The 12418-nt window shown below is 44.8% G+C and overlaps 2 protein-coding genes across 2 annotated transcripts; one reads left to right on the top strand and one right to left on the bottom strand.

The window, feature by feature from the left end:
* Positions 1 to 4871: 4871 nt before the first annotated feature.
* Positions 4872 to 5243, bottom strand: LOC147515487 (uncharacterized). The gene has a single exon (XM_086592933.1). The coding sequence runs from the start codon at positions 5241 to 5243 to the stop codon at positions 4872 to 4874; it is 372 nt and encodes a 123-aa protein (XP_086449059.1).
* Positions 5244 to 8465: 3222 nt separating this feature from the next.
* On the top strand, positions 8466 to 10067 carry LOC147515486 (uncharacterized). The gene is made up of 3 exons (XM_086592932.1): positions 8466 to 9227; positions 9348 to 9620; positions 9735 to 10067. The coding sequence occupies exons 1-3, from the start codon at positions 8466 to 8468 to the stop codon at positions 10065 to 10067; spliced, it is 1368 nt and encodes a 455-aa protein (XP_086449058.1).
* The last annotated feature ends 2351 nt before the right edge of the window (positions 10068 to 12418 follow it).

The following is a 12418-nucleotide window of genomic DNA, read 5'->3' as shown; positions in this document are numbered from 1 at the left end:
TATCGACCCATACCACATAACCTCCCTATTTATCGGCCCATACCACATAACCTCCCTGTTTTCCAACAACAGGGCAAATCCAGTCCGATTTTTATTTCCTATTTTATTTTATTACCCATTTTACCTGTATGACCCTAAAATATCTCCCGCTTACAAGCCCCTCTTTTTCTCTCTAAATCTCACTGTTCCTCCTCTCTCTCCCCCTAGCGGCCTCCCTTTTTCTCTCCTCTCTTTTCTTTTTATATCCTCCTTCTTCTATCTGGACCGTCCATCTGTCTTATCATCCCATGGCTCCCCTTCTGGCCGTACGCCTATCACGTCCGCGGTCTAGGGTTCGGTGGCTACGCTACCGTGCTCCTCTTTTTCCTTCATTATGTTGCACCCTATCCTATGCACCGCTGACTTAGTCCAACTTCCCACATTATGCCACTATAAATGCCCCTTCTCGACTCTGCGGTCCAGATAACGGATCCGGGGTCTAGAACTCTCACTAGTGTTCTCTATCCACCGCCCATGTTCTCTTTTCTCGATTTGCGTGTGAGGTGGACTGCACTCATCATGCACGTTTTCAACTGCCCCTCGTACCTTGCGCTGCCATGTGTCTTATTCTAACTAGACTGTCTACCTGACTCCTCGAGTTCCCTAACCCTGAGTAATTACCTTTTTACCCCTTTCCTATTTAAACTCCCTTCCTTCTCCCTCTTCCTCACTTTACTTTCCCTTCTCCCTTTGCTTTTCACTGCCTTGCCATTTTCCCCTCTCCGATCAGTTTTTAGTTTGCGCGCTCCTCCTCTGTTTTCTGGTGGCTCCTACCTCTTCCTAACACTCTACTCTGGTCCAACTACTTCTTCTTTGCTCCATTCGGTACGTTTTCTGGGCCTTACTTATTTTTGTTTGAACTGAATATTGGTGTTTGTTCATATCTTGTGTCTGTTCATCTACTTTTCCAATGTCGGGCTCTGAATCTGGTGACTCTTCCTCTTCTCCGTCTCATAGAATCGCATCTCCGCCTCCTATTACCCATACTGCAGTCCCATCTACCTCGGGGCGCCTAGGCCATTTGTTGCCACCACCTCTTGTTTCCGCCGCCCCAACTAAGATGCCATTAGGGCTGCTTATGGTATTCCAGCCGACATAAACTTAGAGCATGTGCTATCTATCACACACTACCCCCACTTGGTTCCCCGACGTCCGGGGTACCTTGTGATCACCGTGGGTCAAATTGTCACCGGTCTACGGCTGCCCCTCACTCTCCTGGATGTCGAGGTGTGCAATCATTTCAACATTCCCCCTTATCAAGGCATAGGGAATTTCTAGAGAATCATGTATGTCGTGAACTCATACAATAAAACCGGCGAGCCCATGATTACGAGCCGTGATATTTTCTCTCACTATTTCATTAAGAAAAGTACCAAAGACGTCGATGTGGGATACCAATCTTTTTGTGTACGTCCTCAGAAGCCATCATTCTTACTCTGTGTCACAACCTTAGATAAAGTGTGGCATCATTATCATTTATACATATCGGGGCAATTTCTGTCCGCGGACATTCCTTCAGATTTAATTCTTACTCATCTCGCCTTCATAACACGTGGTGAGTATCTTTGTTCCTCCCCTTTCTCTAGATGTGTTGTTTTCATTACACACTAACCCGCTGTTCTTCTCTGTTTTGCAGGTTGGCGGCCGGACTCCAAATCCCAACTCTATTCCGGCATCTCCTGCTCTATATTCCAAAGACTTCGTGACCTCGGCCCTGCCCAGACCAACCTCCTGGGCATTCACCCTACTACCGCCACTCTCCTATTGCAAATCCCAGCTCTACACAACTTCCGCGGCTTCTCAGCCCTCTTCTACCGTCCCCCCCCCCCCCTTTCCCAAGGAGCGAAAACCCAAAGCATCTCCCCCTACAAGAAAAAGGACCCGCGTCCTGCCGCCGTCATCCCTGAACTTCCTCTCACTCCCTTGAATCCCGGATCCCCCCACCTCCTCTGCTCCCGAAGACATCCCTTCTTACCGCTCCATCTCTAACTGGGACGACCAGTACACCTCTCCCCATTCTCCACCCGACGATATGGATGTCAACAAGTAGAAATTGTTCAATAGTGATTCTGATGAAGACGATGTGAGGGAGGTTCCTCCCACAGAAGTAAGGGCTTCTGCTGAAACGCCCCCAACCAAGAGGTCGTGGACCTCCGCCTCTGAAGAATCTGTCCCTATCACTCAGCGGACATCAGCTTCGGAGAACCTGCCCCCGTCTCCTCTCCACTTCAACCTGCCGTCTCCTCCCCCTACACTCGCCGGCCTGGCAAAGAACCAATTCCCCCGGCAGCTCCGGTCCCAGAGTCAACCCTTGTAGAAGACTTATGCCCTATCTTTAATGTACGCAACCGCAAGGTGAACACTGCGGACTCCGCTCTGGATAATGCAGACGTAGCTTCTTCTTTGTTCTACAATGCTCATTTGCCCAAGGATATAGCTTACACAGACGGGGGGTCGTTTGATCAGCACCGTACCTCTCTGTATACCAACTAGGAGAGAGTACATACTCTCTCTCTCTCTCTCTCTCTCTCTCTCTCTCTCTCTCTCTCTCTCTCTTAATCTCTCTTCCTGATCCTAGGTAAGCTTGGACGTTTCATTCATGATCCGCGGTCTCTTCAGTGCTAAGACCAAGGTGACTACTCTGGAGAAAGAACTCAACGGCTTTTCTGGCATAAAAGCTACCTACGCAGGTCTACAATTAGATCTGGCCACGGCTAACTTGGCTAACTTCAAGGCTCTGGATGAACTCCAGTCCGCAGAGTCCTCTCATCAGAAATACATGGACTCTGTCAACGACCGCCTGAGTCGTCAAAGGGAAACACTTCTCCAACAGCACCAACTCAACCTGGATGATCTTACTCAACAACACCAGGCAGCCATTGACGTCCTCAACCAGAAACACAAGGATGTTGTCGCCGACCTACTGAAGCAATAGCAAGCAGACAGAACTGCCCTTCGCGAACGCTTCAAGCTTCTAGCCGACAAGAGGGTGGCGAAGAAAATCCAAGAAGAGCATGAACGACTCATGCAGGAAGGGCGGCTTCTCCCTGAAAGGCCTACCACCCCAGTGATAGACTCCCCTGAGGCCACGAGGGAAGACGGGGCGGCCACTGAAACCATCCTTGCCTCCCCTGTGCCTGAAGAGACTTCTACCCCTGCCACGGCCACTGAGGAGACCACCGTCGCACCCATGGAGGACCTCAGCGAAGGAATCGTTGCTACACCCCCTGCGGAAGCCACTGACACAATGCTTGCCCAAGACTCTCTCTCTGAGATGCATTAGAAATCTTTCTTTGTCTGTAATAGTTTACTTTTATTCCCTCCTGTCTAGTTGTTGCTACACAACTCATTTTGTTGGCATTTTGACAATGTTCCCTTTAATGTGAAGTTTGAATTAATTATATACTGGCCTTGTTCTATCCCCTTCTCATTGTTTGGCTATTTACCCGAATGCAAGTCACTCCCCATGCCCCATGTGTAAATTGTATCCCTCATCCACGGAGGGCTAATCCCACTCCACGGGCTCCCTATCCTTGAGAAGTTAGTTGGGGCACTCATCTTACCCAGCTCAACTCCAGCCTTGTATCAGCGAAGGGTTCATCCCCTTAGCTGTCTCTCTTCATGCATGGGCTCCATGCCCCATGTGTAGTTTGCATGTCTCATCCGCAAAGGGCTCGTCCCACTCCGCAGACTCGGTGGACTCGAGAAGTTAGTCGGGGCAAATCATCTTGCCCCAGGCTCACCTCCGACCTGGTACCAGCGGAGGGCTCCTCCCTTCCGCGGTCTCCCTCTATGCTTGGACTCCATGCCCCCACGTGCAGTTTGTACATTTCCCCCGCGAAGGGCTCGACCCACTCTGCGGGCTCTATAACCTCTAGAAGTTTAATTGAGACAACTCATCTTGCCCCAGGCCCGACTCTGACCTAGTACCAATGAAGGGCTCACCCCCTCCGCTATCTCTCTCTGTGTTTGGGTTCCATGCCCCATGTGTGATTAGCATCTCTCACCCACGAAGGGCTCATCCCACCCCGCGGGATCTATAGCTTCGGCAAGTTAATTGGGGCAACTCAGCTTGCCCCAGACTCCACCATATCCTTGTATCAGCGAAGGGCTCATCCCCTCCGCTGTCTCTCTCCACGCTTGAATTCCTTACCCCATGTGTGATTAGCATCTTTCATCCGCGAAGGGCTCATCCCACTCTGTGGACTCTGTTGCTTCCGCAAGTCAATTAGGGCACCTCAGCTTGCCCTAGACTCCCCTTATCCTTGTATCAGCGAAGGGCTCATCCCCTCCGTTGTCTCTCTCCACGCTTAAATTTCTTGCCCCATGCGTGATTAGCATCTCTCAGCCGCGAAGGGCTCATCCCATTCCGCGGGCTCAATAGCTTTAGCAAGTCAATTGGAGCGACTCATCTGCCCCAGATTCCCTCTAGCCTTGTATCAGCAAAGGGCTCATCCCCTCCGTTGTCCCTCTCCACTCCCGGACTCCATGTCCTATGTGTCATTTGTGCCTCTCCTCCACGAAGGGCTCGTCCCTCTCCACTCCCGGACTCCGTGTCCCATGTGTCATTTGTGCCTCTCCTCCACGAAGGGCTCGTCCCCCCCCGCAGGTTCTATAGCTTCGGAAAGTATTTGGGGCAACTCGTCTTGCCCCAGGCCCAAATTTGACCTTGTGCCAGTGAAGGGCTCGTCCCCTCCGCTGTCTCGTTTGTATTTCATGCCCCTTATTTATTTTGGATTCCTACCCTTACAAATGATAGTCTCTTCTCAAAAGTGCTGTCGTATTATATATATACATACAACTACAGATCTTGTCCTAGATTTCCATTACATTCAAGTGTGAAATTTTTTCAACATCCTCATGTTCCACGGTTTCTCTATTAATTTGCCCTCCTGCGTCAGCAATCTGTAGCTGCCCGCCCCTCCGATATCCACCACAGTATAAGGTCCCTCCCAATTGGGACCTAACTTTCCATCTTTATCTTTCCTGGTACTAGGTGTCACTCGATGGAGCACCAAGTCACCTATTTGGAACTGTCTCGGCTTGACCCTCCTGTTGTAAGGTCTTTGCAATCTTTGATGGTACTCTTCCAGTTTTATACAAGCATTGTCTCTTTTCTCTTCTGCCAAATTCAGATCTGCTGCTAAAATTCTCCAGTTTGAGCCTTCCTCTATGGCCTTTGTTCGTTTTGTAGCTGCCACCATCTCATAAGGGATCATGGCCTCCACCCCGTAAGCCAATGAGAATGGGGTCTCTTGGGTGGACGACCGAGGTGTGGTTTGGTAGGCCTATAGTACATGATTCAGCTCGTCTACCCACTCCCCCTTCTTATCTTCCAATTTCCTCTTAAGGTTGTTCATGACAATTTTGTTGGCTGACTCTGCCTGTCCGTTGCCCTCGGGATTGTAAGGGGCCGAGAACCCCTGTTTCACTTAATAGGCTTGTAGGAACCTGGCCACCTTCGCTCCTGTAAACTGAGTCCCATTGTCTGCTATGATAGCATATGGCAGCCCAAACCTGCAAATAATAATCTCCCATAAGAACTTGACGATTTGCGTCTCCTTCACCTGCTGCAAGGGTATGACTTCAATCCATTTCGTGAAATAATCAGTGGCTACGAGCATGAACCTCCGTTTGCCACTGGCCATGGGCAACGGTCCCACTATATCCATTGCCCACATAGCGAACGGCCATGGGCTCGAGATGTTATGTAATGGTTCTACGGGGGCGAATATCAGCTTGGCAAATCTCTGACATTTATCACATCTCCTAGCAAATTCCACGGCATCCCTTTTCATATGGGGCCAGAAATACCCCTGTGTTAGTAGTCGATGTGTCGTAGTTCTTCCCGCTGAATGGCTCCCGTAGTCTCCCTCATGTAATTCTGCCAACACCTCATGGGATAGCCGCGGACCCAAGCATTTTAACAGTGGTCCGTTGAAGTTTTTTCGGTACAACTCTCCTTCCAGCAGAATGTATCTTCGAGAAGTTTGTTCCCATCTTCTTCTTTCCTTCTTATCTGTCACCTCCTTTCCCGCCAAAAAGCCCTTAATTGGCTCCATCCAGCCCCTTGTTTCTTCCGCGACCTGACAAATATCTATCGCATCCTCGGTGCTCAGTTTCTACAACCTTCCCACTTGTATTGTTCTTTCTTTCGACCCAGGAATTGCGGCTACTACATATGCCAGGGCATCAACATGTATGTTCTCTCCGCGGTCCAAATGAAGGAACCTGAGTTTTGTGAATTTTGCAGACTGTTTGCGCAGCACATCCAAATATCTTGCCATCCTGGGGCATCGGGTGGCAAACCCTCCATTCGCTTGACAAACCACCAAATTTGAATCAAAATATACTGTCAGCTCCTTCACTCCCAAATCTTCGACCATTCTCAATCCCACTATCACCGCTTCGTATTCTGCTTCATTATTGGATGTTGCGAACCCTAGTTTCATGGTTTGCTCTATTCTGCCATTATCAGGTGTAACCAACATGACTCCTATGTCGCTGCATGCGTCGGTAGCTGACCCACCTGCGAATACCCTCCATCCATTCCTCTTATCCCACAGGTCTAGGAGGTCTGGTTCTCCCTCCCTTTCTGGTTCCATGACCATTTCCTCTCCCCACGAGGGATCCTCTGCAGGAAACTTTGCCAGAAATTTAGCCATCGCTTGCGCCTTTTCCGCGGTTCTTATCTGATATTGTATCTCATAGGAACTCAGCATCACTACCCACTTCAACATTCTACCAGATTTTTCTGTCTTCAATGCTTATCTCAAAGGCAAATTCGTTACCACCACCACCACATGCGCTTCAAAGTAGGGTTTCAGCTTCAAGGTGGAGAAAACTAATGCCAATGCATACCTCTTAATTCTATTGTACCTCGTTTCTGCGTCTAGTAATCACTACAAGAAAATTGACTTTTTCCCACGATTCCCGGTATTTTTAGCCACAATCCTAAACCCTGGCATAGTTTCCTACGAATTTTGACCGTAGCAAATACGTTTTTTCTCGTTTCGTGCCTTTGATACCTTTAGCCACGGTTTATCTCTTTAATTGGGCCGTGGGTGGAGCTACGGCCAAAACCGTCGGGTACAATTTTTTTAACGTTGACACCTGTTCTACGTGGTTTGACCGTGGGGTTAGGGCTGAAAAGTTTGGGCGGGCTGACCACTTTCTCCCCTCTCCCAACAGTTAAAACACTTCAAAAAAAGAAAAGAAAGAAAAGACCGGACTGTTCTAACTTCTATTTTTTCCTCCTCCCACATAGCCTTCATCCCCCACCGCCACTCAACCCCATTTTTCTTTTCTGTTTCTTCTTCTCTCATCTCAAGAAGGTATTGAAGCAAAAATTGTATTTCAAGCACCGATTTTTTTTGCCAAAACTGGGAGAACTAATTCTTCAATTTTAATTTCTTAGGATTTACTAAGTGGGAAAGGGATTACAAGCTTCGTTTCTCTTCTCTGAACGCGATTCCTCCATTACAAATTGAAGGTGACTTATTATGCTATTAAAGTTTTTTTTTTATTTGATTTTTTTTTTTCGTTTTTAATCTAATATTAGATGTTGGTGTTATGGGCAGTCGTGTAAATTTAAAAAATGGTTGCTGTAATTTCAGGGACAAGTGTCGATACATTCACTGATGATATAATGTTCTGATTGTCTATAAATTTGTGAGATAGCCTATGGATTTTAGAAGGTCGAATTGGAGATATTGATGATTAGTCATTACTACTCACTTTACTTACTTTTTAAAGTTTGATTAGTTTTACTAGTCTGGACAGGTGTTATGAATATTTGATTTGTTTGACTAGTCTAGAGTTTGGGCATGTGCTATAAGTTAATCTTTAGTTGATTAGTTTTACTAGTCTGGACATGTCCATGAAATAATCTCCAGTTGATTAGTTTTACTTGTGGAAGTTTGAAATTTGTAGCTAGAATAGCGCTCATGAAATCAGACGCCATTTGCACATTCATTAGATTCATTTGTACGACACATTCTTCTAGGCATTTTGGTATTGTAGATAAGAACAAGATTGGATTAATGTGGTATATATGCATGGTGATATATTATTATGTCTAACATTTTTGAATATTGTGTGTATCTTTTATTTATTCCTAGATACACCATGGAGGGTTCTATTCCAATTGATAGAAGTTGGATTGAGTTAGATCACCATGACGAACGCTTCTAAAGGGTGTTGATGAGTTTCTAGAGTTTGCAAAAAAATACCATCATAATAAGGTATCAATACCGTGCCCGTGTCGCATATGTAGAAATGGGGGGAAGGCATTGACACACGAAACCGTGAAATTTCTTGTTTATAAATGGAGGTTTGATCCAACATATTTACGTTGGAATTTTCATGGTGAAAAAAGACAAGATGCACATATAGAGTCCAATATGAATTCTAATGTGTTCGAGAATATGAATGATGCATTTGCCACTGTAGTAGAAGAATTTGGTGGTGAAGACTTGGATGCATTTCTTGGGGGTTTGGGAAGTGGTGCTGAAGAGGGACTAGTCGATGATGATGAAGCAGAGCCATTGGTATCGGATAAATTTTTTGAAGAGGCCACAAGTGCTTTATACCCTGATTGTAAAGACTTCACTGTCTTGAAGTTTGTAATTAAGCTATTCCGAGTTAAGGTCAAGCGTGGGTGGTCTGACATAGGTTTCACAGAGTTGCTTCAGTTACTTAAAGCTGTACTACCGCATGGTAATAAGATCCCAAAAGATACATATCGAGCAGAAAAGTTTGTTAAGGATTTGGGGCAGAATTACCAGAAGATTGATGCTTGCCCGAATGACTGCATCTTGTATTGGGGAGATAACGAATTCCTGGAACAATGTCCTACTTGTAACTCATACAGATACAAGTTTGCAACAATTCAAGACAGAAAAAAAAAACGTGTTAGGCAAGGTGCAAAGCAATTGCGGTACTTTCCTATAGCAGATAGGTTGAAGAGAATGTACAGTGTTGATTGGGTAGCAAAAGCAATGTGTTGGCACTCTACAAACCGATTGAAGGGTGGTGAGTTGGGTCACCCAGTTGACTCCTCATCTTGGAAACATATTGATAAAACATACCCAAGTTTCTCGTCAGAGCCTCATAACGTTCGATTGGGTCTTTCTACTGATGGGTTCAATCCATTTGGAATACAAAGCACTTCGCATAGTTCATGGCCGGTAATGTGTGTCACATACAACCTCCCCCCTTGGCTGTGTATGAAACCGCAATTCACTATACTTGCATTGCTTATTGAGGGTCCAAAACAGCCTGGAAAAGATATTGATGTTTACTTGTAGCCATTGGTTGTTGAGTTGCGGTCTTTGTGGGATACCGGAGTGTTAGTTAAAGATGCTAATAAGGGAGATGTGTTTACCATGCGTGCGGTGTTATTGTGGACAATTCATGACCTCCCTGCATATGGAAACATCTCTGGTTATAGGACTAAGGGGAGATTTGCTTGCCCCCCTTGTGGTCCTAATACTTCCACTTTGAGACTCGTTCATGGGAGGAAAAATGTTTATCTTGACACGAGGCGATTTCTAGGGCAATCGGATCCAAGCAGATTTGATGTGAGAGAATCGACTTTCAACAAGAAAGAAGAACATCGGGCACCACCGCATTATTGCGGTAAGAAGGTTAAAGAACTGACCGAGCATCTTAAAGTGAAATGGGGAAAATGAAAGAAAGGGAAGGGTGATGATTCTGAGGAGGAATATGATACCAGTGACTCTTGTTTCTACAAGCAGTCAATATTTTTGAAGGAGCTAGACTATGTAGAGGAGGAGCTTCCTATCTTTCATAATCTTGATGTAATGCACATTGAGAAGAACGTATGCGAAATACTTCTTACTATGATGTTGGACACAATAAAAACCAAAGATGACATTAATGCACGCAAAGACTTGGAGCTCTTAGGGATTAAAAAGAAGTATTGGTTGACTGAAAATGCTCGTAAGAAGAAACGTGGGGTTTTGTGTCTGTTACCTGAGGAGAAGAAGTTGCTTTTTACTACTTGAAGGAATATGCGTGTTCCGGTTGGTTTTAGTAGTAATTGGATGATTATCACCAATGAGGGATCGTCTATGGAGCTGAAAGGGATGAAGTCTCATGATTATCACATTTTAATGCAACATTTGCTCCCGGTATTAATCCAACATGCGTATAAAGATAGGAAAGAGGCTCGAAATGTTCTACTAAGTTTTTGTACCTTTTTTCGTGCTCTATGCTCGAGGAGAATTGATGTTGAGTCGCTGACTATACTTGAGATGGGTATGGTACGAACCTTATGTGAGCTTGAGAAAATGTGCCCCCCTTCATTGTTTGTCATAATGATGCATCTGCCTATTCGTTTGGCATATGAGGCCCGTGTTTTGGGACCCGTGTTCTACCGGTGGACGTATGTTTTCGAAAGGTACAATCATTTTTATTTTTTCTAAATAGTTAGAATTTATTTTATAGAATCTTCCTAATTCATTTTAGCACTCGAAGGTTAATGAAAACCTACAAGGACACTGTCACGAACAAAGCACGTCCAGCAGGTTGCAATGTAGAGAGATATTTGAAGGAGGAAACAATGACATACTGTGGAGGATATGAAGGAGGGGATGGCATCCTTCAAAAACTAGATGAAGATGCTGAGGGTTCTACGGTAACAATACCTCCAGGTTCGATTCTTAGTGTTAGTGAGGAAGACAAAGTTGGTCCTCTTGGTCCTCAGAAACGTTATCTTCTAGAAGGTGTTGAGTGGGAACAAGCACGACAATGGATATTGAAAAGCCACCCCAAGTATGATATGTGGAAAAAGTAAGTATTTTTCGTGTTGTTACATTGTGGATGTGCTTTTCAATTCCATATTTTATTTTTGTATTGTATGTGTTTTACTTGAGAAATTTACTCACTTTAGGGAGTACGATAGCTTCCTCGAAACCTGTAGGAGGATCATGGGGAGAAGGGCAAGGCAGTACAGAGTACCTGAAAAAGACGAGTTCATGCCATGGTTAAGGAGACAACTTGACGCTCAAAACCCGAAAGATGATGAGCTCATACAAATAGCAAGGGGACCAACACGAGAGGCCAGAACTTACGATAAGTACACAGTGAATGGGTTTTTATTTGTCACCAAGGATTACGAGATGACTAAACAAAATCAGAACAGTGGAGTTTCTACCAAGTGCCCAACTACCTTTCGCTCGAGTGCTAAGGATAAGAATCCAATAGATGGGTCTGCTGAATACTATGGTGTTATTAGAAAAATCATTCAATTGGAGTACCGGAGTATTGACTATGAACCAGTTATATTCAAGTGTGACTGGGTTAAGCTCCAACATGGTGTAAAGGTCGATAATGAATCAAAGTTGTTATTGGTCAATTTGTCCAATATATATGGGTCATCCCAAAGGAGTGACGAGCCATTTATTCTTGTTGAGCACGTATCACAAGTCTTTTACTCTCAAGACCTAGTGAATCCTGATTGGCATGTAGTGATTGAGGTTCCAAGAAAGGTATACTCTGATCTAGATGCAACAAGATTGGTGTCGGAAGATGTAGTTGTGGATGAATCCTTTGCGGGGCTAGTGAATCAAGAACCAATTAGAATAGAAGACGAAGTGATATTTAATGACCAAGAAGACATGGTTGAGGCTGTTGAAGTTCCTAGGCGAAGAAAAAGACTTAGAAAGAAGTGAATGTATATATCTTTATATTGGAACTTAAAATAAGTGTATGTTTTTTTTTTAACTTTTTCCTTTACATATGCATTTGTTTTGTTTGATGCATTGCATGTCTATTTTAACTCTGTAAGGACATCTATTCAATTTTAAACATCTTGACTTGTAGTCCGCATAAAACACTTGACCTGCTGAAAATATTATTAGCTATTGTGGCATTGTCTAGTGTACGTCCCATGTGTGATTATTTGTTTGATAATGCATTTTTTTTTAATATCAGGTAATTTACAATGGTTAGCAAAGACATCACATGGTTCAGTTCCACTTCGTGAGTCCCCAGGGGCAGGTACATAAACATTAGGCTACATAACATTTTACTAACATTAGGCTACATAACATTTTGCTTCTCTGACTTCCACCCATTTTATGATCAGGTATGTCTGCCACTTCACGACGAAGGTCGGGTAATACTAGAGGCCCAGCTATACCACTTTCGAAAAGGTTGAAACCGGGTGAGAAAATTGTTCTTCGATTAACTGAAGACACCTTGCAGCCTCGCTCCCCTAAAAAGGGTGTACATCACTTGTCTAGTGAAATTGCTACACTTGTTAAGCGGGAGATCCCGATTTACTATAAATCTTTTCCAGGTATGCTCATAGGTTGTGCTAAGAACAATATCTTCCCTTATAAAATCATAATTG

This window comes from Coptis chinensis, chromosome 2 (genome assembly GCF_015680905.1).
Source record: "Coptis chinensis isolate HL-2020 chromosome 2, ASM1568090v1, whole genome shotgun sequence".
NCBI lineage: Eukaryota > Viridiplantae > Streptophyta > Magnoliopsida > Ranunculales > Ranunculaceae > Coptis > Coptis chinensis.
This window is presented reverse-complemented; position numbering and strand designations above follow the sequence as displayed.

What these genes read in the sequence shown, in the direction of transcription:
- LOC147515487 (XM_086592933.1), bottom strand. Translation starts at nt 5,243, where the DNA reads ATGGTGGCAGCTACAAAACGAACAAAGGCCATAGAGGAAGGCTCAAAC.
- LOC147515486 (XM_086592932.1), top strand. Translation starts at nt 8,466, where the DNA reads ATGAATGATGCATTTGCCACTGTAGTAGAAGAATTTGGTGGTGAAGAC. An exon ending in CTTCGCATAGTTCATGGCCG is followed by an intron (nt 9,228 to 9,347) that starts GTAATGTGTGTC and finishes GTTTACTTGTAG; the next exon opens with CCATTGGTTGTTGAGTTGCG. An exon ending in CGGATCCAAGCAGATTTGAT is followed by an intron (nt 9,621 to 9,734) that starts GTGAGAGAATCG and finishes GGAAAATGAAAG; the next exon opens with AAAGGGAAGGGTGATGATTC.